This window comes from Falco peregrinus, chromosome 4 (assembly GCF_023634155.1).
Source record: "Falco peregrinus isolate bFalPer1 chromosome 4, bFalPer1.pri, whole genome shotgun sequence".
Taxonomy (NCBI): Eukaryota; Metazoa; Chordata; class Aves; order Falconiformes; family Falconidae; genus Falco; species Falco peregrinus.
The window spans coordinates 26,991,685-27,014,620 of record NC_073724.1 but is presented as its reverse complement, the minus strand read 5'-3'; the positions used below and the strand labels follow the sequence as shown (position 1 = coordinate 27,014,620).

Sequence of the window (22,936 nt, the reverse complement as noted above, 5' to 3'; positions counted from 1 at the left end):
GCAATGTATTAAGCTCCCCCTAGCCACATTAGCCCTTGAATATTCCACTCAAAGTGAATTTTGGGGGTCATAAGTCTCTCTACATTTTAAGACTAATAAGAACTACCCTCCTATGCAACCTGGTTCAACTTTTTTGCAAGCCTCTTGCACTGCTTCAAAAAAAAAAAAATCGGGTATAAAAATAGGAAAGTGGTAAAAGAAGAGTGGCAGTAGGGTAGAGTTGTCAAAGATGTGTATTACTGTAATAAAATACAGAAACCTAAACTTTTTAAATTCAGAAATGGTGTCCAGGGAAGTCATGTCAAAAAGTGCAAAAGGGTGCTACTTTTGAGAAAAGATTTTTTGTTGTTACGAAAGCAAGACCATTTGCAATATTATATCCAACTGCAGCTTTGAGAGAATTTTACAGAGAGGTTAGTTCACATAAGGCTGTATTAACTAGACCTTCAAATGTTTCCCCCCCATCATATATTTTGAGAATCATCACAGCGTAATGACAAGGCAATACCAACAGTTTTAATAACCTCTGCATGCAGAAATTATCATTTTAACCATTAAACACAGCCATACAATATGGTTTAAACTCTGTTCATAACTTGCCTTATACTCACAGGTACTAACAGTGGAACAAAAACAGATTTGCCATATTACACACAAACATTTCTGCAATACAAAGGATTGAGCATTCCAGGCAGTATTCCAAGATTAATCTTGTTAGACAGTCATTAGTATTTTGTTGAACTGCCTTTTTAGAAAAATGGGGCCTAAGCCTAGAATGAAATATGTTTGGAAAGTGGATTTTGAGGTATTTGAGTTCTACTAGAGATTCAAAACTTCTGCAATTTGAGAAAGACTAAAGCTTAGGAATTTTTTTTGGTTCAACAGAAATGCATTTAAAAAAAAAATAAAAAAATTTAAAAAAAAAAAGAGTACTACTACTACATGGTAATCTTTAGAACTAACGATCACCAAATCTGCATGAATCCATGCCAAACACTCACTCAACAACCATTAAGTTTAACATATTTTTTACTTTTTTTTTTTTTAAAGGCAAAACCTAAATTGCTAAAACAGAGGTAATCCTTATCCTTTCAGTTCAAAAGCTTTCAGAGTGTACCAGTGTGTCAGGAGTGACACTGAATGTCAACAGTAGATTTCAGATTTTCTTTGGCCTCTTAAACTAAGCTTGCCATTGACATTTGAAAGATGACTCCTCCTAACTACTAGTTTCTGCAGTTCTGGGAGGAACATGTTGACTTTTGCATTACCGGTAAGTGTTCTAATGGAAGTTTTCTGAACTAGGCAGGATTACAGAGTGATTAATGCAGTACTCTATGAGCCTCGAGTCCTGTATTCTCCCAGTGCTTTTAAAATCTGTGTCTGTCTTGACACAGCAGAGGATTCTGAAGGCCAGAGTTCTAAGTCACGACTGAGGTTTTGATGACAAGACAAGAATGATACTTCAATTAATTTCTACTGGATGTGTTGTCAGATTTCTAGGAACCCATTTCTCACAGAATTCCTATTTCCAGAGCTAGTGTTTAAAACTGGCTAAAGAGACATCCTTCAAGTTTGTAGAAGACTCGGTGATACAGAAAGGGTTTCTCTCCCTATGTTGTCAATGCTCTCACCTCATTGTATGCACACTTAGTAATCTCAAAAGTACTAATCAAGCACAAACAAGATGGTTTAGACAGTCAACATCACACATTTACACAGCAGCCACTGTGAACTTTATTAAGAAAAGAAGTGTTTGCCAGTTAAACTGCCATCACTTTATCAACTTCTCTGCTTATTTGTAAAAAATCAGCTCTTTCATAATGGCTCTGGAAATCATTTATTGCCAGGTAAACGCTGGATCACTGGCAACGTATGCTCTCCTTGGAACTCTGGCAGCCTTACTATGAAAGGAGCTATAAACACCTTTGCAAAATGCAAAGCAAGCAACACATCTTTCATTCAAGCAACAAAGTCATTCTTGAGGCAGATGTTATGCTAGCCAAACAGCAAAAACACCTTTACATTAAGCAATCTTTTCTGTCATGACAGTTCCACAAAATGAAGTGCAATTTGTGAGAAAAAAAAATGCTTAAGATACCACTTATGCATTCTCTTCATGTAACTGTGTAGTCAAGTCTTATTTCTCAGGCTGGAGAGGTTGAGCTAAAATGAAACACAGCATGATGATCTATCTTCATGAAAATGTCCTGTTGCTAATGCATCTGCTTTTGCTTCCTTTGCTCTTTAATAGTCCTATGCAGTCCTATGCATTAGAAGTCAGAACAAGGCTTCTCCGTTCATTTGGAGTCAGAGTTATATTCAGTTCTCTAAGCAACTCACAACGTAGTCTATAGAAATCTCTGAAAAGAAGTTCTCCATTCCCAAGTAATCCAACAATCACAGAAGATATTTTCCTATTTCTTCAGCTCCAGAAGTTGTTTTAATTCCTTTTTCATCTTGTAGCCATGTGGCAAAATAGCATTGTCATGGGCTACATATAGTAAGATTTAATCTTTATTAATAGCTTCAGTAGATTGCCCGAGGATTTTTAGTACTGTAGTAGGCTTCACATGCAGCTACATAAGCAGATTCTGGGAAGAAATCATCATGGTATTCTGCTAAAAACCTGAGAAGAAAGCACACCAGAAAAAGAACAGAACATGAAACATTTAAGACAAAAAGCTATTTTCAAATTAATTTTTAAGCTTAGCAAAACCACAGCCTGGGAATTAAGAATTATTACACTTTGAAATTTGGCACACAAAAGGCTTGCCCTATTTTTACAAGTTTTACATAGTGAGAAAAGCCTTGCCCTATCATTCGCAAATCCAAATAGCATTAAAAAAACTGCTCAAGCTCAATAAAAACAAATGCACAAGTTGAAGCTACACTAAAAAAAAGAATGCAGAGAACTATCACAGAAGAAAAAAAACCTGAAAAGATCTTTCTGCAACTTGTCAGTCACCTGTTCAACATAAAATTTTCATTTATGTCAAAAACAGGATTTTCAGTTATCACTATGTCAGTGTTTTATATAAATGGCCAGTAACGATTAAGTCAAACCATATTTTTTAAAAGGTAAGTAAAGCTATGATTTGTTGTTTCTTGTGCCTGTGCATTTAGGGTCTCTGCCTCTCATGAGTTTCTGATTTAAATATGGCTCTCAAAGACAAAATGCATCTTTTGCAAAACCAATTCCCTAATTTCAGATTTCTGCAAGCTGGTCTTCAAATATTCAAACAGCAAAGCACCCAATATTTTATCATGTCTTTCTGCCCTGCTAACATGCAACTCTTTCTTTGGTTTAGGACTGAAAACAAAAATAAACAGTTCTGCTACTAACACAAGTAATAAAGAGCTAAAATGACCATATCCTCTGTGTTCTTTCCTTTTTATAACAAAATACCAGGTATGCAAATTGGGGCAAAAGGGTAAAATGGATCTGAAGGAAATGATCAAACTGTTTTTCCAGAAAAAAAACACAGACCTTCAAAAATATCTGGATATTAAAGATCAGCATCAATAAAAATGGCAAAAGGTTAGCTACAGATTCTCTGTTTGAGTTCAGCTGGAAGCAACGGAACAATATCATTTGCAGAATCTGGTTTCTCTCAAGAACCACTGGCTAGGGAGACAACTTCACTACTGGAAGCTAAAAATACCAGTTTTGCATAACCAATATTCTGTACCAAGAAAGTCCAAATAAAAAAAAAAAATGTATAGGTGAATGCAAGTAAAATCATAGCATTTCTCCAACCTCACCCACAGTTATACTGTCTGAACTAGGCATATCCTTTGATGTTGAGAGAGCCAAAGCATCAAAGAATACTGACAAAGTTCTCTATTTAAGGCAATCTAAATTTAATCAGGAATATATTAATTGCTGAGAGCTCACACATAAAAGTTATAGCACAAAAACACAGATAAATCAAAAAAGGTTGATTTTTACACACACACACAATCCTTGTACTTAAACATGGGCGTCAGACAAGTGCTAAACTGGAAGAATAACTGGTTACATCCTACTAATTCTAGGAAAAAAGCAGTGAGAAATACAAGCTTTTTTTTTTTTAGAAGAAATCAATCCTTCAGTGTGTCACCATTTATTTAGAAGGCACTTTGTCAACTTCTTCTGTACTTCCTTATTTCATAGGAGTTCTGTAATTAACATTATAGAGGGACCTAGGGTGGTTTCTGATGTAAAAAGTTTCAAGGTTTAAAAGAGGGAAGTGAACTGGCTGGCCAACCGATACATTCCCAGAAGATCAAATGGCAGCTTGGTTTTGGTTTTAAGTATTACCTAAGGAACTGGGCAGAAAAGGCTCCGTTATGTGACCCATAACAGCGTCTATCTAACCAACCACATTATTTCTGGCAGTATTCAGCTGGGCAGGTACTGCCAAAAGAGAGTAAGATCTCTCATCTTTCTTTAAAGCAAGGATCCAACTGGCTCTGCCACAGACTGACACCACATAAACTATAATAATAAATGTGTAAGAGCTAAGTAAATTTAAAGTTCCACACAGTCTTCATTCATGCAATCCTACTCTAGCATACTTTTCACGTATAGGTATTCACACTGTGCTAGTTTCTCACTGGGTCCAACAGTAGCTTCCGATTTTATTAAATAGCACAAAGTAGAAGGGATTACATAATTAAGTTTGAGACATTATTAAAAAATTTCTATGAAAACTTTTTGCCAAATCAAAAAAATTGCTTTTAATATTACAGCATATTAGTTGCATTATACCAATTTTTCAGACACAGAAATAAAAGCATTTAAAGAAATGAAATAAAACCAGCAGCAAAATATTTTCCCCTGAAAGAACAAAAGACAGTCAAAATCAATGCTAAGTCACAACTACTAAGGAAATCCAAATTAAAAATTTGGCAAAAGAATAAACCAGAAAAAAAATAGTTTTATTCTTTTCTTGAATTAAAAAAAATAGGACAAATTAGATTAAAATCACTGATAGTTGATTAATACACTGTTTGAATGACATTACTTAGCGATTATTAGCCCTTGTCTTTAAAACCATTCACCACCTAATTTTCTAAGCTTACCAAGGCCATAAACCGTCTAATAGTTTATACAATGCTATTTTTCATGAGATAGATACCTCCCAGAAAATAATCTAAAGAAACACAAAAACAATTCACACAATCAGATCCTCCCAGTCTTCACTGAAACATGTCATTCATTTGCACTACAAACACACACCCCTTCCTCTAAGAAAACCACTACAAAAAAAGTACTGAAATCACAGCAGTTTAGAATCTAACAAAATACCTGAACGTTGTAACTGCTACAACCTCTGACTACTTAGCTACCAATCACTTACTGGGATATGTGGGATTAGTATGAAGCGAGTGTGATAAGGCTTAAAACTTAACAGACTTGAGTATAACTTTTAACACGCTTAGGCTGCACAAGACAAAGATGAGACACAAATGGAATTTAATAATTCTCCAATAGCACTTGTTAATGACTTCAAGAGATAAACAAATTACAGAGGCCAATCAAATTCCTAGTGTCACTGGATAACATTCTGTAAAACACAGAACCAAGTGCTAGATCATACTAGGGACTATATTTTAACAGAACATCAATAAAACAAAGGAACCTTCAGAGGACATTGAGTAGACAACAGTTCCAAGAAATTTAAGGGCAAGTAATGGGAAACAGGTTCATTTTCTCTTGCAAATTTCCTGACTTTTGCTTAAGATCATCAATCATAAATGCCAGTTTGGTGCAAGCTAAAGTGACAGCTGGTAAAGATGAGGAATTTTAGCTGAGATGCTTGTGGCACAGCCACAACTCAAAAAAATATAAAAATAAGAGCAGGCAGAATGCATGCAGTCAAATGTACGTCTCTGTTCTTAATATAACAGTTGTGAAACACAAAATACCCCAGAGCTGACAAACACAAATTACTTTCTGCAGAGAAGCTGGAGGAAACAAGCAACAGAACACAAGGATCAGCTTCTGTCCCAATCCTTTGTATATTTGTACACAAAGCGCAGTAGCCCTTCTGAGGCTGCTTTCTATTCAAACTACATTGCAGCGCAGAAAGCTGGCACAGAAATATTAGGAGTCTCATAAGACTCTTAGCTACTGGGTATTTCACTAATGCTTTGCCCTCAGAAAAGCTGAAATAGCATAAAGATCAATTACACCGGCACCTGCAAGTCAGGAGCCGAGATTTAAAAACAGAGGGAGCTGTACTTAGCAAGCTGAGCCAATGTTCAGCTATAGATCAGAAAGCACATTGCTATTTAGCTATTCAGAGCAATGAATTGTTTCATTACTTTTAACTTGCAAACCTGATTAATTCAGTCACCTGTTGCATTATTGCCTTTTTCATTTTTACACTTTTTACAGAGTTCATATGCATACACCTACACATGAGTAATTGAGTTTTAGATGCATGGTCCACATAAACATCCTGCTGTTAAGACTGCACCTTTTTTTCTCATCATGATCAGCTGCAAAAAGAATACTTATGCTTTACACTCATGCTCAGAACATAGAGGTAACCTCTCTACCAAGGCTCCTAGAATAACAACACTCCAGGAAGGACTAGAGGGGATGGAGACAAGGGAAACAGACACAAGGGTGACCTAGCTTGAAGAACTTCTGTGTTCTGATTTTCAAGTGTGGTAGTCTGTAAGCAAGCTTACCCCAGGTGACTCCAAGCAATACCCTCACAAATACACTACCATCTGGCTGACAGTTATGCAGGCAGATCTAGCAAAAAGAGGCACGGAACCATCATTACCCACATTAAAAGCCCACTTGACACATGTATGTAAGGAACCTTTTTCAGAGTCCCTGAATTAATATGAGCTTTAAGAGCATCATCTGGTAGCAAAACTGTCCTTGTCTCAGCAGCGTCAACACAACCTATTACCTGAACAGCCCCTGCACGAAGAAAAACATTCTTCTAAACTTCAGCTACCATCACATGAATAAGCTCAGGAGCAGCCTGGAAAGTGTGGAAATTATGAAGGAAGGAAAACTTTACTGATTTTAAGAAGGACAACTTCAGACATAAAGGTGTAAGGAAAGTGTTAAAAGGAAAAGTTTCCAAGAAGGTGACATCTTACACACGGTACAGAATTCTAGAAGGTAAGCAGATGCTTTGATGAGATCAGTGGCCTGGGGTAGATGCTGTTTGAAAGGCAATTGTAATGATCTAAAGGAATTTGCTTAAAGAGCATGATGGATCCTAACTCTATGAGTCACCTCATCAAAAGAAATGTCATTTGCAGATTAAGAAGCTATCTCCTTTCCGAGACTACTACTCAGACGCAGGATTTGAAAGCTAAAAGGCTTGGTTTCACACAAAAATGTATGCCACCACCTACCCCCCACCCCCTCCAACTGACAGGCATGTCTCCATCTATAAGGCTGTTCAAGGTAAAAGCTTGCCCATACAAAGTTCATCATCAGCCCAATGCAGTCAACAAAACAAGTGAAGCAAAGTTTCAGATGTTTATTCTGATATCCAGTGTCTCAAGAACCACACCAAAGGAACAAACAGGCTTGTTTCGTTGACTGGAGTCTTGTCACTCATCCACATACAGAAAGCAAGGTCATCTTCCTTGGCCTTTAAAGAGCAAGTGCAAAGAATTCCGAAGATGCCAAGCTGCCAACATAGTATTTCCAATAATCAGACTGAGTGAAAATTAGAAGTGATAACTTCTACTAGACCTTTTGGGAAAACAGCCCTACAAGAGCTCAATACAGCAGTCCTTGGCTGGTCTTGAGGATGACGACTCGCTTTTGGCAAGGCCAACACAGATCCCAGAATCAAGTCCTAGATTTGCTTTTTAAAAAAAGCTACCATAACACACTTAAAAATATTTTGGACAACTTTTCAGTTAGATGCGTGACCCAAGCCTCTGCTATTATATGTAGCAATACATTCATTCAAATACCCAGGCACCTGACAGTTTGGCAAGCAGAAGGAAGACAAGCAATCTACATGGTGAAGTTTCAGGAATTATTTTTGGCAAAGCAATCAAACCTTAGTAAAGAACAGAAAGTACACACAAGCAGATTATGCAGTCAAACCAGTCAAAAAAAAGCCTACCAAAAATAAGAACCAGTACAATACCAGGTACTCATTGACTAAGAAGCATTCAACATAAAGGTGGCAGAAGTTCAAGAGGACCCAAAATAGCAATTACCTCTTTATCCCAGTCAATGAACACAGCAAAGCCCAAATAACAACAGTAGTAATGCCTAAAATAAGGCATATGGATTCACTGTGCAAGTAGAATTCCTTTGCTACAAAACTTTTAGGAAAAAAAAGTTCCTTTACCTGTTTGTGCCTATAAACACACAACTGTCCATTTACACTCAGAACTTTGGTTTTCTCACGTTTAGGCTCTTAATTCCATAAGGTTTTCTAGTATGTTGTAATTGCTATGCTGCACAGGTACCTTTTGTCAAGTAACCAATTAATCCCAAAATTGACAGGCAAATAGAAAAGCCCTAATCAATATAAGAAACAGTAGCAGAACTGCATTCTTTGTGATCTTGCAAGAAGTGATTTTTAATCACTTGCCATCTTGCAACTTTATTTAGTTGCAATGACCAGGAACTCCCTTCACAAGCAACTTCACCTAAATACAATTTTTTTTCTATTCCATTCACCATGTGCAATGATTCATTTTTTCTTTCTCAGAAAGCCACTAATAACCTCTCATTAATTGCACATTAGCACAGACTAGTGGTCATAATTCACCACTGCAGTTACATATAATAAAATTACGATACTCAAAAAATGTTGTGCTATCAAAACCAGAGATCGAAGTCTCAAAGTTACTTCAAACAATTTGTCATCTTTCTACGTACACATTTTATTATCAGAGTTGTCTAGTCTGGTCACATTCCGATTGGCTTCCTTCTCATAAAATGCTCAACAGTATTAAAATACTTTTCTACCCGTGGAGCAGAGTGGCACAATAGAGACAACCAGGTTGTAAAACATCAGGAAAAAAACCAAGAGAGACAACTTACAGGATATACTGAATCTGAAATATCAGTGGTGGCTTTTTAACAACACTGAAGTCTTTGACCATTAAGAATGCAATTTTCCATAATCTGAAATAATACATATTGGCCTCATCTGGAAAAATGTATTAGAAATTTAAGAAGCATTATTTTAGAAATACTTCGTCGCTTACAAAATACTTATGGCTTTCTGAAGTGCTGTACCATTTTGTTTTGCTTTTTTTTTTCTAAAATGCAAATGACATTAACTGAATTACCTCAGTGAAGATGTCTTGCTATTCTAAAACCAGACATGTTATATTCTCCTAATTTTTAAGTATCTCCTATTGGTCAACAGTCCTGATAAATGACCACTCTGATCCCAAAACAGATTTTCAAGTCAAGGATGTGTTCAAATCAATGGAAACAAACTGGCAGCTTCTTGCCTATCCATTTCTCATCACTCAAGCTGCCCCTGGAGGCACGCTACGCACCTCACAGTACAGAGAAGTTGTAAAATACAGCACACAGAGCATTTAATTAAAAATACAGCTGAAATAATTGTATTAGTTAAAAGGCAATAATGATTCTATCTCAAAAAATATCAACAGGCAGAAGACTTAATCAGGGGTCCTTTGCTAGTAAGACCAGCAGTTAGTACACACCAGTTACTGTGTTAGCTCCCACTGCTTGCTCCTGAGGACTAAACTCAAGCTGTAAGTGAAATTCACCGAAACAAACTGGCATGTTAGTCACTGAAGTCCATTTCAGGCTGTTGTTCTTCTGCAAGTATTATAAATTATTTCAGAAGCTAAATAATTTCGAGGCAAAGACTAAGAGTTTTGCACTTAATTTGAGAAACTATTTTTTTTTTAGTTGTGCAAATTCTATAATTGAGAAATAAATACTCATGTTCTCCATGAAGAAAGTTTCATTATGCATGCTAGTAGAAAGCTGCACTAAGCACAAAGAGTACAGCTTCTACTTAATATGAAACTCGAAAAAAGTCCATTTCATACATCCCTTAAAAATATATGTTGCCTGGGAAACTGAGATCAATCTTGTCTAGCAGCAATCTAAGGGCATGACTGGAAAAAACTACCCATGTAGCATCTCAAAGTGAATTTAATGCATCTATCAAGTATGAGTAAACTCAAAACAAGCTTCCAGATGAAGTGTTCTATTAAATCTGTTTCTCAGCCCACATGAGATTAATAATGCAAATGTGAAATGAAACTGTAAATTTCAGCCATAAAATCTTAAGTCAAAATTAAATCAGCATCTATGCCAGAACTAAATCAGTTGTGTACCACATGAAAGTTTTCTTTAAAAATACATTAACTACTTTGCCTGGACTATTCTACCTAGAATTCAAAGGAAGATTCAGAAACAGTTTTATTAATGCAAGCAGACAGCTTCAATCCCTTTTCTGCTATTAGAAAAATAAAGGACAATGCTTCACCTTAGCCTCAAGTTTTCTCTTGTGATGAGAACCAGCTAATGCAGACGTATTTCTGTGATAAAAATCAAGTCTGAACAGGTTTCTAGAAAATTTAATTTTGACCACTTTCAATGACATATGGAAATAAATATCCAAATGAAAGAAATCCTGACGTGCCAAGAACACATTTTCAACACACTTGAAAAAAAGAAAAAAAATCTAATAATTTGCATTGGAGTTTATGTTACTTATTTGAATACGCAGTAGCATGCCCAGTAAGGAAACTAATCTAAGAAGAGTATTTATCACAAAGCTACCCAAGATCACATGCCTCCTACAGCAGTAACTGTAACATGGATGTTTTTTCAGGAAGGTTCTCAATTTGACCAGTTCTGATGAAACCAGAGAAATAATTATTTCACCACAGAAAACAAACCTTGAGAACTGCATCAGCAAAACATATGTGATGCTGCCTTAGAAAGCAGTTGGAAAGAAACACACATGCCTCGATATTTTGTTGTACCAGCTATGCAATATCCACACAATGATTGCCTTAGGGTGCTCATTCCAGTTTAGTTGTAATCCGGTCTTAAGGACTGAATGCCCACTAGCACTGGAGCACACTACTGGTTAAGTGTTTTCCAAAAGGAATGCAGCTTGTGTACACAGCACAAGACAAAGCATGGAACTACTGAGAGATTTGCTTCAAAAGCACAGCTCTACCTGACCTAAAAACGCTTATGTGGAAACGCCTTCTGATTATTTTTTTTTATTTCTACTTATAGATGACTACACATTTCAACAAGATGGTCAGATGGAAAAGTAAGACACATGGATACTACCACTAGTACTTTCAGTTTAATTAGCTCCCTACATGTACGGAGGGTGGGGGGGATGTGTTTCCTCCTTCCCCCTATTCCACCCAACCAGAGCTCATCCATAGACTCAGTATGAAGAAACTGCATTTAAGATGCTAAAGAGTAGAGACCTGCTCTGACCAAGTCAGAAGAATCTGAACAGGCAGAGGTTTGGTAAAAACTGATTTGATCCACAGCAAGTTAAGCACCCTACATAATACTCACACCAAGCAAAAACAGGTTTCCAACAATAAACGCTAACACTGTCCTGTTTAACGTAAAGGTATTTTGGATACTAACAAGGATTTGACAAAATAGAAATGTAAAAAAAGGAATCAGCAAAACTTGAAAATTAAATGCTTCAAGAGAAAAAATTTGTGGTTTGGAAACTTTGAAATTTAAGACAGCTTTTATTTTCAATAAACAATTAAAAGTAAAAGCATTTTAATAGTTTTACCTCCCTGATCTCTAACAGGACTTCTGATATGCTAGTACTACATTATGTTACTTCTCAGTAGGTGACTACTTAAGCCTTTGACCAGAACATAGTTAGGAGTTCCACGTTTGTTCCAGGTGTTGACCATTTACAACACCTTCTCCTCTAAATTTTCCCTTGAAAATTTATCTTCCACTGCATTGATGCTGCATAATATAGTGCCACACATTTTAACTACTGGTACAATGTCATGCACAGATACTACCTAAAGTACCTCACAAACAAAGCTGATCATGGTGCAGTTATGACCATACTGACTCCAGCCATGGAGCAAGCACGGTCAGAGAGAGTTTGGGTACCTCTACAAGCCACTGCACTGCATAACAGAGAAAACTTTCCGTTCAAAGCTCAGTTAGGACAGTCTTTTCTTTAAAAAAACCTACCATAATTAGAAACATTCTAAACCACAAGTTTCTCCCCCTGCTACTATAAAAGCAACATCAAAACTCTCAGATTATGCTCTCAAAACTAGCAATGCAGAGTTTGTATTTCCTCATAATACTTAACTAAGTCAAACTTGTTCTTCAATACATACTACCAAACAAACGTTTATACTTCAGTTCTCTATCGCTATGTTTATCAAAACTAGGGAGCTCAGGTTCCCTTCAATTTGCATTAAAGAATCAAAGAAATCTTGGTTTAATCTTTATTCAAATTGTTATTTCTAAAATCTTATATTAATTTTATCATATTATTGTTATTTCTAAAATCTTATATTAATTTTATCATATTCTTGTAGCTATAAGAAAACTAACATCTTATTGTAAAAATCCTTTGTCATTCCAGGACACTTAGGATCTATTTAAGAATGTAAACATTGCTGTGGTACATTGTGTCACATTACCTCAGAAACATTTCGAAGTGTTTTACTAAGGCCTTTAGGTTTTTGTCAGGAAAGCACATCTTCCCCAGTATTTCTGGTAGCTTTACTGTAAATAAGAGAAATAATGTTTACACCTGTTCTTGTAAAAGCAGCTTCTAATTACTTTTATCCACTCTACAGAAAAGAAGAATATAAAAATTTCTTCTCCCTGCAGCCTCCGCTTTTCTTTGCAAGTTACTCAGTGATCCTTCAGTGACCTTTCAAAGACTCACTACAAAGAAACGTGCTGAGAAAGTGAATGCTTGGTTTAATGATGTTTGATAGTATATTGGAAGTAATGCTTGTTTGCTTTTGTTAAGTGAAGGCTTACAGAGCCAGTAAAAGAAAACCAAATTTATGAACAGCCTAAGAGATTTAAACAGATTAAAATGTATGTTTCTCCAAGAAGAAAACTAAATATAATAAAGCAAACGGTAAATCGCACAGATAAGATCACTGGAAGAAAAAAAAACCCAAACAAAAAAACCACAACAAAACAAAAGCCCAAACAAATCAAGCAATTTTGGTTAAGCACATAGTTCCACATCAGTTTACCAAACATCCGTAGCAAATGTTGAGATCCATAAATATATGAAGGAGGTGGCGGTTGATCACTTGGTGGATAATTTTCTGGCATCAATTTCCAGGACAAAACCTAACACGAAACATTAAAATGTTGGCTGTGAAATCTTTATAGCACCATAAATAAAGTCTGTACAGAATTTAAAAATCAAAGATGAAATAAGTAATACAAACAAAACTTTTTCTTACATAGCCCTGCTCTGAGGTCCATGAAACCTTTAATCACTGAATCTAGGACAGTAACAAAAATCTGTTACCTCATTCAATTCATTGTTTCTTCTACCTTCAAAGCCAGTAAAAACTGCACTCCCCTCTTTGCTAGGAGTCAAAGTTATAGGTGAAGATGATCCACTATGGACAGGGGTTTCTTCAAAAGGGAAAAAAAAAACCAAAACAAAAGAAGTCAGAAAGATTTTATCATTTGTTTTATGGAACTGTAAACTATTAAACATAACTAAGGCCTGCTGCTAAAACGTTTAAAGTCTTAAATACTGGAATTCAGTATACGCTATCCTACAGCAGGCTCACAGAAAAGCGACTCCTTGAACTCTGTTGAGAAACACAGTACCGATGTACTGAGAATATTGCTTTGTATTTCCCCCTTTGGTTTAACAGCCTTAGAAACAAATAACTGATACAAAAAGTAATGAATTCCCATTGCAATCATTCAGTTCGCAGTCCACATGGCACTGATAAAAAAGAAGGAAAAAACCCAACAAGATGTAAGTTTGTGTAGAGCAACAATTTAAAGAGCAAAACCTACTTTTTTCCAGGTGCAAGAAGAGCTTTGGCATAGAAGCTGGGGTCTCAAGATGCCGTCGTTTAGGTTGTGGGGAAGCACTGCTTTCCGATAACCTGTCGCAGTTAGAGCTATGGCGCGTAGAACGCCTCAGCGACTGCAGAATTTCAGGTTCAGCTTTTCGTCTTTTTGGCGTGGCTGGCTCCCCTGTTGTAGGCTGGCTGTCAGTTGACTGAGGCGTCGGAGGATTCAATAGAGGAGGACTTGGGGAAAGTTCCTCCTGATTTCTAAGAAATAAAAGGCAGCTTTACAGAAGTGATCTCTAGATCAGTGGTTTTCCCCCAAAAGAGATTCTTCTAGGCTCATAGATCTTGTTAAATACTTACTCAGATTAGACAATCTCCTCCCAATAACTATCAAAGTGATGAGGCCTTCTTTTAAGTACTATTTTCCAGAAGTATATTTATTTCCAGATTTACAAGTTAATGAATACAAATTTACATTTCAACATAATTTTTCCCCCACAAAGTTGCAGCATAACTCTACACCAGTCAGTATAAACCCCTTTGGAATTAACCAGATAGAAATTCAGAACCTGAATTCAGGCAAGCAAGAAGAGTTTATTATCATCCTGATAAAACGCTGAAGTCAAACCCTGTGAGAATATCATCCCATTTTGAACACATAACCATATTTTATTGCATTTTCCTTAGGAGATAAGCAGTATTAGACTTCTTTTACTCAACATACCTGTTAGTATTTGTTGAGTTTTCTTTGATGGGAAGAAAGAATTTTGATGAAGTTACCTTCTTAAATTGAGCTTGTTCATATGGATAGAGCAAAATTAATGGAAGTGTGAAGTCAAAGGTTATTCGCAGCCCATCCACCATCTCTTTACATAGCTCAACACTAAAGCGGGGGCGGGAAAAAAAAAAAAAACAGATAATGAATTTCAGAGTCGCATGTCAATTTTTCAGTGTAGTTGTAGGAAATTCCCCTTTAATACAGATCATTAACATGTTAACTACAATATGCTGATTTCATCACTAAGTAATGATAAGTGATTAAAAGCATAAAGACAGCAATTGCTGTTGGTAACTTCAGAAATACAAATTTCAAAAGTCTGCTTAATAAGCTCTCACCGTATCATACAATTGCTCGGTTGTGTTACTATTTACTGGATTAATAAAATCTACAGTAAACCAAGTCAGTCAGATGTTCTTCATGTAAGTATTATTTTGTCTCTCCAAGTTTACAATGCTCAGAAGAGGCACCTGCCAGAGAAAGTAAGTACTCAACAGATTGAATCTTTGTGTAAAAAGCGTATGCAGAACTTGGTCTACAGCTTCTAAGATGCAGTTAAGGCTGTGCTTAAGAGATAGCCAGTGAACCAACAAAACCAGATACATTTGCACTGGAGATCAGTTTCCAGTGACCTGCTCCAACAGGACACTTTCAGAGCAGCACATTTAGAGGAATTTCAGTTTTAGGCTTGTGTAAAAGACTCACAGTGTTAGGTGGTGAGCAGATGTGCTGTTACAAGCGGAACCAAGAACACTGAATGCAGCCCACGTGCAACACCTTCACCTCTATGAAGGTATTAGTCCCTCACATTTCAAGTGCATGTATGTGTATGGTAACAGGAATGTGATTCCGCCAAAATGACCCACATTAATAAATTCCATACCTCTTATTACCACTACATACCACCTGCTAGAACTACAGCTTTAAAAAAAAAAATACTACATATAAATTGGGTCAGGGAAGCATCATGTGCAGAAGCTCTTTCACGTCTGAGAAGGTCAATTACCTTCTGTGTTAAAGCAGTAAGGGCAGTACATAAGCTGTCAGCTGGATCTCTCCTACTAATGGATCACTGAAATTATACACGTTTTCTTAATAAAGACTGTGCTTTAATAAGGAAAGTCACTTAAACATACACCTCTAAAAATCATAATGTGCGTACAACCTTCTGTTCATACTTCTGATGTCTCATCTAACTTCTTTGTTTGGGAAATTACATTACAAAGAAAGGAAGTATCACCAATTGTCAAATAATGAAAGGCACCAATATAAATCAAGACACTTGCATAGACCACAATATTGCAAGCAATAGCAACCATTGAAATAGAACACGGTAACAAGTCAAGACTTCTTTTTGATAAAATCCAAGATTCTACCCCAGTGTAGACTTAGGTCAAGAAGCAGTCCTATCTAAGATTGAAATTCTTTAACGTACAAGAAAACAACAAAAAAAAACCCCACTGTACTGCCAACATGCAGCATTAACAAAAACACTGCATTTGTAGCATGGTAGAAGAATATACGACTCCGTTGAGAAAACTGCAAATAAGATGCAGGATTGGTGTTATTAAACACATTGTTTCCCTATATGTTGACTCTAGGATTTAAGATCCCATGGGGGGAAAAGAAAAAAAAAAAAAAATCACCTGCACTTGAAGCTCTCTAAGTGCTTATATTAAATTTTTATCTTTTACAAAATTTGAATCTGTACAGTTTTATTTAAGCAGGGTATTTTCGTGTCAGATACTCTCTCAGTGCTCAAAAAGTTCTTCACAAACAGCAACACATTCTTCCAAAACAGGTCGCAATATTTACAAGAACTGTATCACTCACATGATAAAAGAAGATATCGATGCTGTTGCACCATGACTTTTCAGAGTATAGGGGCTCTCTCACTAATAAACAAACTGCCAGTATTACTGTAGTACTGTAGACAGGTATCTGTCAAATATTTTAAGCTCCTTCAGCATACATCACAGCATAAGTCCACAGAAGTGAACAGCCTTGAAACAGAACACAGACTGCCAGGCCATTCTTCTTGTGGACTAAAGATTACTTACTTCTTCTCTGGTGGCACATAATGAAGATTCATATTAGCATGTAGAGTCATCTGATGGTGCCGAGATCTTTCATTGGCTGAAAAAGCAGCATTAATAGCAAAATGTTTCACGTATGACTCCAGGATGGTTATTATATTTGTCTGACAAGGAAGCTTCACTAGCTAAAAAAGAAACAACAAATTAATATCTTAAAAACAATTAGTAAGTATACCAAGCTAAAACTGGAGCTTGTAGTGTACCAACTAGTTTATTAAGTCCCAATTGCATGCAGTTATTTCAGGAGTGATTAATTTCAACCCTTATTTTGACCAACCCTTTACAAATATCTAGAGAAACAAAAACATGGTCAGATTAACAAGCTTACTACATTGCCAGCTTTAAAAAAAACAACCTGTACTCTAAAACACAATTGGGTACTGAAATGTTAAGATTCTTAAATATAATGACAACTCACTGTTTTAGCTATTGAGTTCTGCTCCCTACACTCTTTATTCTTCCTCATACTGCCCAATAAAGTTAAAAAAAAAATAAATCGGGAGTTGTTATACACAAGAACTACTTTTGATGATCACACTTTGCACATTCATTTCATACCCGTTTTCTTCTGTTAATATAGTAACAGTCTTCCTCAAGCTTCTTTTTCAAGACTTCAGGAATTTCTATGCTTATTGCTCTTTCCTCCATGTCTCTTTTTGTATGAGTGTCTTGTTCTTCTTTCTACAATGGACCAATGCAAGAAACAACATATCAGTTGTGCTTATGAATATTAGCAAAAAAGAACTTCAATAGTCAGGATACAATATCCAATCAAGTTTTGTCATGCAGAAATAAAATTGTTTTATTTTTATAGTATAGTAAATATTTAAGTGGATGGCTTACTGTAATCTGCAAATTCATTTTTTAAAACTTTTTTTCCCCTTAGCATTCACTGAAGTATTTAGCACAAAAGAATGAACAGAAATTTGTCTGGTTTTGCTGCTTCAGATCACCCACACTGTAGTAGTTCAGTTCCACAGACCTTCAGAACAAATGTTCATGCTGTACTTTATTTTTAATAATGTAGAGAAAATAAATGTTTTTTTCTTGAAGTCAGTCTTCCACATTCTAATTTAAGACCAGACTTGACAGATCCATTTCACAGTAAAATACAAAAGCCGGAAAGGATCCTGCTCCTATTAGGATTTGTCCAACTTGCATAGACCAGTAAAATTTTACAGCACCCACAAATGTGGATAACCCCCTTTGCCACATTCTTTCTACATAAGCCTTCTGTGTAGAAAGGGAGGGAAAGAACCAAATGTGTATTTTTAGATTAATATCAAAGAATCCTACAAGAATATGGCATCTTCTACAATTTTCAAAAACTCAACCACAGTAAGCACCAGGAATAGGAAAATTACCCTTTTAATTCCAGCTAAATAACCAACTGTGGCCTATATTTCATCTACTTCAATTTTTCCAGAATTTCAAATACAGTTGTTTAAATTCTATTAAGGAGCTCATGAATATACCATTTCTGTCCTCTCTTCTATGTCACTTTCTTCACTTTTTATTTCTTCATCTGTTCCTTCATCACTGTCATCAGAAGAAGAACTACTTATAGCTGTGTAAAAGAGATTTCACATATTTATCTCACATCATTACATTGCAGAGGTTAAGACCAAACAGTTTCAGGACTCAATAAAAAAAAAACAAAACCAAAACAAAGAACAACCCACCAAAAAAGCACAACTAGCTTGTCTTATTTAATGAGGATAAATAATTCTGATTTAATTAAACACATAAATATTATTTACGGCAAACTATAAACTTTCTAAAGATGTAAGAGAAGACATTTAGAGATTTACAGGAAGTATTCTTGCACCCCCTGTAACTGAAAACCACTCACTTTTAAAAGCTCCCTACATTTCTGAACAAATCTTCTCAACGCTTATCAGACTTTAGTTCTGAACAGGGGATTAATGTGCTAATCATCCAATTGGAAAGTCTGGATCTGTGCAGCAACAGTTGCCAGAACATCAGCCAAGTGCCAGCCAGTGCTCCTGCTGGCTTTCAAGCTACAAAGAAAAATCCTATGAAATTAAAGATCTGGCTTGACAGTGAAATCAGCCAGTCAGCTGACAAGAAACAGATCCTTGTGCCATGTGGACTGGGGTGGTAAAAAAAATAATCATCTTATTGCCCCCTAAAATACATAGAAACACTAGTAAGCAAAGTGTCTTCTTTCCCAAGACCAAATAGAAAACTGAGGGCTTCCTGCACCTATTAATACTACACTAAACAAAGCAGCATTAAGCTCTGAAATCATTGATTAGAGTGCAAGTGATGCAAGGAAAAGCCTCTGGAATACAAGAAAAGAGATGCTTAGCATGAAATATAGTGCTCACTCTACATATGACTGCCTCCATGTATTTCAAACAGGACCGTGATACTCTTTGTGTCATCCTAACAGCATGGTACAGCATGCACAGTACACCTAGCTCAAAAAGTTAAAGGCATCATGCTGGTTATCAAAGAATGAAAATAAGCTCACAGTTTTCACTACTTTCATCATTTTCTTCAGCAGGAAGGCTTTTTAATACAGAGTCAACACCAGGCAACCTGCAACGTCTCTTCTTTCTTCCCTTTCTTCTCCTACAGAACATAAAATAGTTCACTGAAATTTGGCTAGTGTTATTTGTTTATCCTGATTACATTGCATGCAAATGCACAGGAAACGTATGTTTGTGTTATCTTCATTAACTAATGCCGGAATAATTTGGACAATGCTTATTTGAGAGTGGATACCTTAATGTCTGTACATTACCTCATATTCATGTTTTTAAGCAGTTCTTCAAGCCATGGCCAACCAATATTAGATTAATGCCTTTGGCTGAAAAATACTTCAGGTTTTCCTAAGTTATTTTTCAAGTACATTACTTTGGGAGGATGTAGAGCCCATACGCAAGCATTTTGCAGCAATAGTTTAAAATAACATAGCTATTAAGTGTTAGTCATTCACAGTGTTGTTTAATAACAATATGGAGGTATCTACCTTAGTATGAGAAGAGTAGCTCTCTAGAATGCACTGACTGTACTAAGTAGATATCTACCACCTACAGTGTGAGCTTAGAGGCTAAACTCACTCGTAGACACCTGGATGTATTTGTTTGAATCTGAAACTGAATGTCTCATTCATTTTGAAACCAAAAGGATTTCTTACATGCGAGCCACAGCCTTCCGTGCCAATTTACGCTGTAATCTGCGGTTTTCGTCTGTATCACGAAGAACATGATCTTCAGCTGCCCATCTATCCCAGCTAAGGTAGATCAAAGAAAATTAACAACAGCTACAAATACATGCCACTCATAGTTACTAATAAATTAACATATATTAAATCCAAAAAGCACTTTTTTAATGTCATTCAGAAGCAACTTCTTTATCACAAGGTTTGCATCCTTTTGTATCCACATGGCTTAAACTCTCACGTTGCTATCTAAAATCTCTCAAACCTTGATTTAACATGTGACAGTGTTTGTAGTACCGACACATGCTACAGATCACAGTCAGAGGCTGCACTCCTGTACTGTGGCCTTGATAACCGACGAATCCAGGTCTAGATTTAACAAAGTATAAACTCCTTTTATTAATGGAAACCTAGGAGCTACAAGTATATGCCAAAGACAGATATCCCATGAAGTTTAAACTCACGGCTACGAAACTGATCCACTGAAATTTATGGATACAGACCAATGTGTCAACACCAGCAAGAATATTACAGGCATTCACAAAACCAAAAAAATACTCCCGCAAACATCAGCCTTTCGATATTCTGCACAATGCCTTTCTTGGCACAATAAAACAAAGAAAATGGAAGAACTGAAACCATGCATACAGGATCTTACCTTCTGTTCCAACCGTTAAAATGGATCAGATACTCTGGAATCTTTCTGCCTTTCTCATCTTTTCCAACAACAATGTCAACAATCTGAAACAAATATTGAATAGCATGTATTAAAAACCTTAGAGGAAGTAAGCCTTCCAGCATTTAGGGAGTTTATGCACAAAGAAAAAAAGAAGCATGCATTTATGGAAATGAAATATACATACAATGTTGCCAGTGAACACTGATAAGAGCACGATACAGATTATACTAAACGGTCAGAAAAAATAGGGTTTTTGTTGAGCACTTTAAATGTTGGGGACTGCTAACCATCTTTGTCCTGTCCTCAAGTGTCCCACGCTTTCAAGTCAGACAAAAAGAGATGCGAAACAATGCAGTATCACAATACAAATATAGAGATATACATCTGGGCTACTAACGTTTTCCCCTGTGTGCTCTCTTCGTGCCGTCAGAGCAACAGACAATACAGCGCTCTCTATATAATCAGAAAACCTTCTCTGAACAACACAGAATCTTGGCCACAAAATATTAAAAGGCTTTATGAATGTCTGAGCCTTTGTTTTCTTCCTCTTTTTCACACACGTAAAATGTGTCAGTCTGAAAGGGCCTGCCCCTCAAAAGAAAAGTAATTTTGGGTGGATCGTTAAGAACATCACGACTAGAAATAACAAAGGAATAATTCTGCCTGCACTTGAACGGCTCTCAATAGACCATGTATCTCCAAATGCACCTAGTAGTTAGGCTGCAGTAATGTTTTAATTTGAGAATTCAGAATATAAGAACTATTGATGGAGTCAAGGACAGTTATGCTGGACTTTGCGGTATTTGAAAGTAAAGAAGAAAAGGCACCATCATCTTTTGCACCCAGCTGACCTCTACGGCCGGCAATTAAAGCTGTTCAGATGGTTAGAACATTTAAATATATATACAAACAAAAGTGCAGCATAAAATATGACAGGAAGGTGGAGCTCCTGATCAAAGATGTTTGAAAAACTGTAATCTACACAACTAGCAAATGTGCAACAAAGCACAAATCTGGTCAAGAATCTGGCTGCAGTACCTCCATTTTCATCCCTCTCCGTAACAAAACGAAAGGTAAAAACCACAACTCAGTTCGCTGAGTACTTGGCACTGAAAGATCACCTCGCGTCCCACTGATACCCTAAAACAAGATCAAATTTACATAAAGCTCTACAATTACCATCACTACTATGAAGGCCCGGCCCAGTGAGTCAGGCACCTCTTACTGCAATGCTCATGGTCCACCACCCACTGCCTGCTACCGTATTTCTGTATACTCTCCCGTACCACCCGGACCATCTAAACCGTTCTGAAAGGCCGAAGGAAGGGCAGTAAGCGCAGGGCAGCAGGGAGGGGCAACACGCCAAGCTGTGCTACGTAAGCGCGGGCATGAAAAACTTTCAGAGTTCCTTCGCAGGTGCCCAGCGAGAAGGGCCGGCGGGAACAGCGCCCCACACGCCCCGAGCCGCCGGGGGCGCCGCGCCGGAGGGCAAGGCCCCGACGGCCCGGGCTCCACCGCCCGCCCCTGTCACCGTCACCCCGGCGGCGGGACGCACCGCCCCGCCGGGGGAAGGCGCACGGGCTCGCACACGGCTGCTACGCGCGCCGCCGCCCCGGAGCGCGCCGCGGGAAGGGGGACAAGCCCCGCCGGAGGGGCGGGCTGGGACGCCCGGGGGGCGACGGCGGCGGCACGAAAGGCCCGGCGGGGACGAGCACCGCCTCGCTTTGTCTCCCGGCCCCGTGACGGCGGGCGGCCCTCGGCCCGCAGCCGCTTCGCCGGCTGCCCCCACCCCGGGCCAGCACCCGTTTGCCGCAACAAGTGCCGCCCCCCCCGCCGCCGCCGCCGCCGCCGCGGCCCCTCCGCCTCCCGCTCGGGGGCGCGCGCGGCGCCCGGCGGAGCGCGCGAACGGCAGCAACGGCCGCGGGCCGGGCTCCGCGCCGGCCCCGCCCCGCCGCGTGCGGGAGGAAGCGCGCGGGGGCGGGGAGGGGGGGCAGGGTCGCGCGCGGCGGGTCACCTTGGCATCATAGAGCACTTTGGCCTTGGTGGGGTCGGGCTCGAAGCAGAGAACTCTCTCCCCACGGTGGAACTTAAATTTCATTCCCCGCGAGGTCATTTGTTCATCATGGCGCAAAGGAGAGAAGCCCCGCCCCCTCCCGCCGGGCGGCGCTCCGGCCGGCCCCGCCCCGCCC

At 38.0% G+C, this 22,936-nt stretch overlaps 1 protein-coding gene across 6 annotated transcripts; it reads right to left on the bottom strand.

The window, feature by feature from the left end:
* Nucleotides 1-494: 494 nt before the first annotated feature.
* MSL3 (MSL complex subunit 3) lies at nt 495-22,913 on the bottom strand. 6 transcript variants are annotated; one of them, XM_055801354.1, is made up of 13 exons: nt 22,762-22,913; nt 20,727-20,809; nt 20,045-20,140; nt 19,376-19,476; nt 18,354-18,445; nt 17,437-17,559; nt 16,843-17,003; nt 14,729-14,887; nt 14,003-14,265; nt 13,497-13,606; nt 13,213-13,312; nt 12,640-12,724; nt 495-2,626 (listed from the first exon to the last, which is right to left on the bottom strand). In XM_055801354.1, the coding sequence occupies exons 1-13, from the start codon at nt 22,858-22,860 to the stop codon at nt 2,527-2,529; spliced, it is 1,572 nt and encodes a 523-aa protein (XP_055657329.1). In that variant the 5' UTR covers nt 22,861-22,913; the 3' UTR covers nt 495-2,526. The 6 variants fall into 6 exon arrangements, with proteins under 6 accessions (XP_055657329.1, XP_055657332.1, XP_005229512.3 ...); XM_055801357.1 differs by lacking the exon at nt 22,762-22,913 and adding an exon at nt 21,966-22,257; XM_005229455.4 differs by lacking the exon at nt 22,762-22,913 and adding an exon at nt 21,786-21,893.
* Between the last annotated feature and the right edge of the window lie 23 nt (nt 22,914-22,936).

Excerpts from the sequence above, each read along its gene's own strand:
- MSL3 (XM_055801354.1), bottom strand. The coding sequence starts at position 22,860 with ATGACCTCGCGGGGAATGAAATTTAAGTTCCACCGTGGGGAGAGAGTT. Across the intron at positions 14,266-14,728 it reads AACTCAACAAATACTAACAG|AAATCAGGAGGAACTTTCCC; the intron begins GTATGTTGAGTA and ends TTTATTTCTTAG. Across the intron at positions 13,313-13,496 it reads GAAACAATGAATTGAATGAG|GTTTTGTCCTGGAAATTGAT; the intron begins GTAACAGATTTT and ends GTTTCGTGTTAG.